Source organism: Trichechus manatus, unplaced genomic scaffold (genome assembly GCF_000243295.1).
Source record: "Trichechus manatus latirostris isolate Lorelei unplaced genomic scaffold, TriManLat1.0 scaffold01128, whole genome shotgun sequence".
NCBI classification, from domain to species: Eukaryota; Metazoa; Chordata; class Mammalia; order Sirenia; family Trichechidae; genus Trichechus; species Trichechus manatus.
Genome location: NW_004445064.1, coordinates 1 through 1,519, shown reverse-complemented (window position 1 = coordinate 1,519; position 1,519 = coordinate 1). Strand labels below are relative to the sequence as shown.

The window sequence follows — 1,519 nt, the reverse complement described above, 5'->3', positions numbered from 1 at the left end:
CTAGATCATTCACAATGAAACTAGAAAATCTGTGATCAATGTAGAGTTTAAAAGACAGATTCATAGCACTGCTTCTACATCATCATTACCAGTGGAGCACTCTCCACAATTTCCAGATGTTAAGCACAGATCTGTGTAAGTGTGGTTATCTGCGAGGATCATAGAAATGGGCTTGGGTAGATATGCACTGAAGCTAGGAAGGGGTGAGGCAGGTGGTGGTAGAAATGCTAAGAGCAGGGATCAGGATAATCAACCATGTATCTCAGAAGGGTCAAGTCACCAATATCATCTGCTGACCAATGCAAGGAGGAAATAAACCCAAAGGAATTACCACCTACTTCCAATTAAACTCAAATCTGTTCACTTGTGGTGGCTCTTTAATGTTTCATGCACGATTGTAACAGAAGCCAATTTGATTTTCAAGGGCAAGAGACTTTGCCACTAAACAGGATGATGTCATTCTTCCTGATGAAAAACAAGAACGGGTGATCTGCTCTAAACACCACGGACTCAGGGAGTTGCTTCTCTACAATGTTAGTTTCCATGGTGGCTGCCGCCTTGGTGCCCTCCTCTGTAACCTCTATGTACGACTTGTGCGTCAGCTTTGACAAGTACAGACGACCACCTACAGCTATGCCAGAGAGATCTGCTCTGGATTTATCAAAGATATCTGTCAGCCCTAGAGCTTTGAAATAGTGTTTGATTTCATAATTTTTCTCTATCTTGAACTGTGGAAGAAACACCTCGACATACTGAGGGGCCATTTTTCTTGGATTGGTCCAGTCCATTAGATTCCAATAGGTCAGTTTGTTTTCAATCTGTCGGAATAAGGAAAGGCAATTTAGAATTGTAAGGTTAAGAAAGGACAAAACAACAACCACAAAGACGTATAGTTTTCCGTAATTATCACCTCCTGGATATTTGTGTTTAAGTATGTGGGTATATTATATGTACTTTAGAAAGAGAGAAAGAAACAGAGAGACAGAGACAGACAGAGACAGAAGTCCCTGGGTGGTGCAAATGGTTTCATTCTCGACTACTAACTGAAATGTTGGCAGTCTGAGCCCACTCAGAAGAACCTTTGAAGAAAGTCCTGGTGATGTGCTACTGAAAGCTCAAAGCCTTGAAAACCCTATAGAATACAGTTCCACTCTGGCATACATGGGGTCACCAAAAGTTGGAATCAACTTGACGGCAACTGGTTTGGTGCTCTGGTTTGATAAATATCAGACAACTAAGTTCCATGAACCTCCTTTCCCTACATCACATGGTTGTTGTAAGGATCAAATGAGATGACATAAATGAAGTGCATAGCACATAGCCTGGCACATAGTTGGTGCTCAATAAATGGTGTCTATTATTACCTTTGACTGGGAGTGCAGAGAAGGGAAATGAGGTCTAGACCTCTGGGATTGTAGGTCACAGATTCAGAGAGCCAAATCCAAGAGGAAAGGAAGAAGAATAAGAGCTGAAAAAAGATCAAGCTGTGAGATGCAGTGATGGCATCTGGTCTCCCTGG

At 42.0% G+C, this 1,519-nt stretch overlaps 1 protein-coding gene across 1 annotated transcript; it reads right to left on the bottom strand.

The window, feature by feature from the left end:
- Positions 1 to 419: 419 nt before the first annotated feature.
- LOC101357780 (serpin B7-like) lies at positions 420 to 815 on the bottom strand. The gene has a single exon (XM_012559991.1). It carries the CDS (start codon positions 786 to 788, stop codon positions 420 to 422), a length of 369 nt encoding a protein of 122 aa, XP_012415445.1. The 5' UTR covers positions 789 to 815.
- Between the last annotated feature and the right edge of the window lie 704 nt (positions 816 to 1,519).

Bases quoted from the DNA above. Each gene is read 5' to 3' on its own strand.
- LOC101357780 (XM_012559991.1), bottom strand. From the start codon at position 788: ATGGACTGGACCAATCCAAGAAAAATGGCCCCTCAGTATGTCGAGGTG.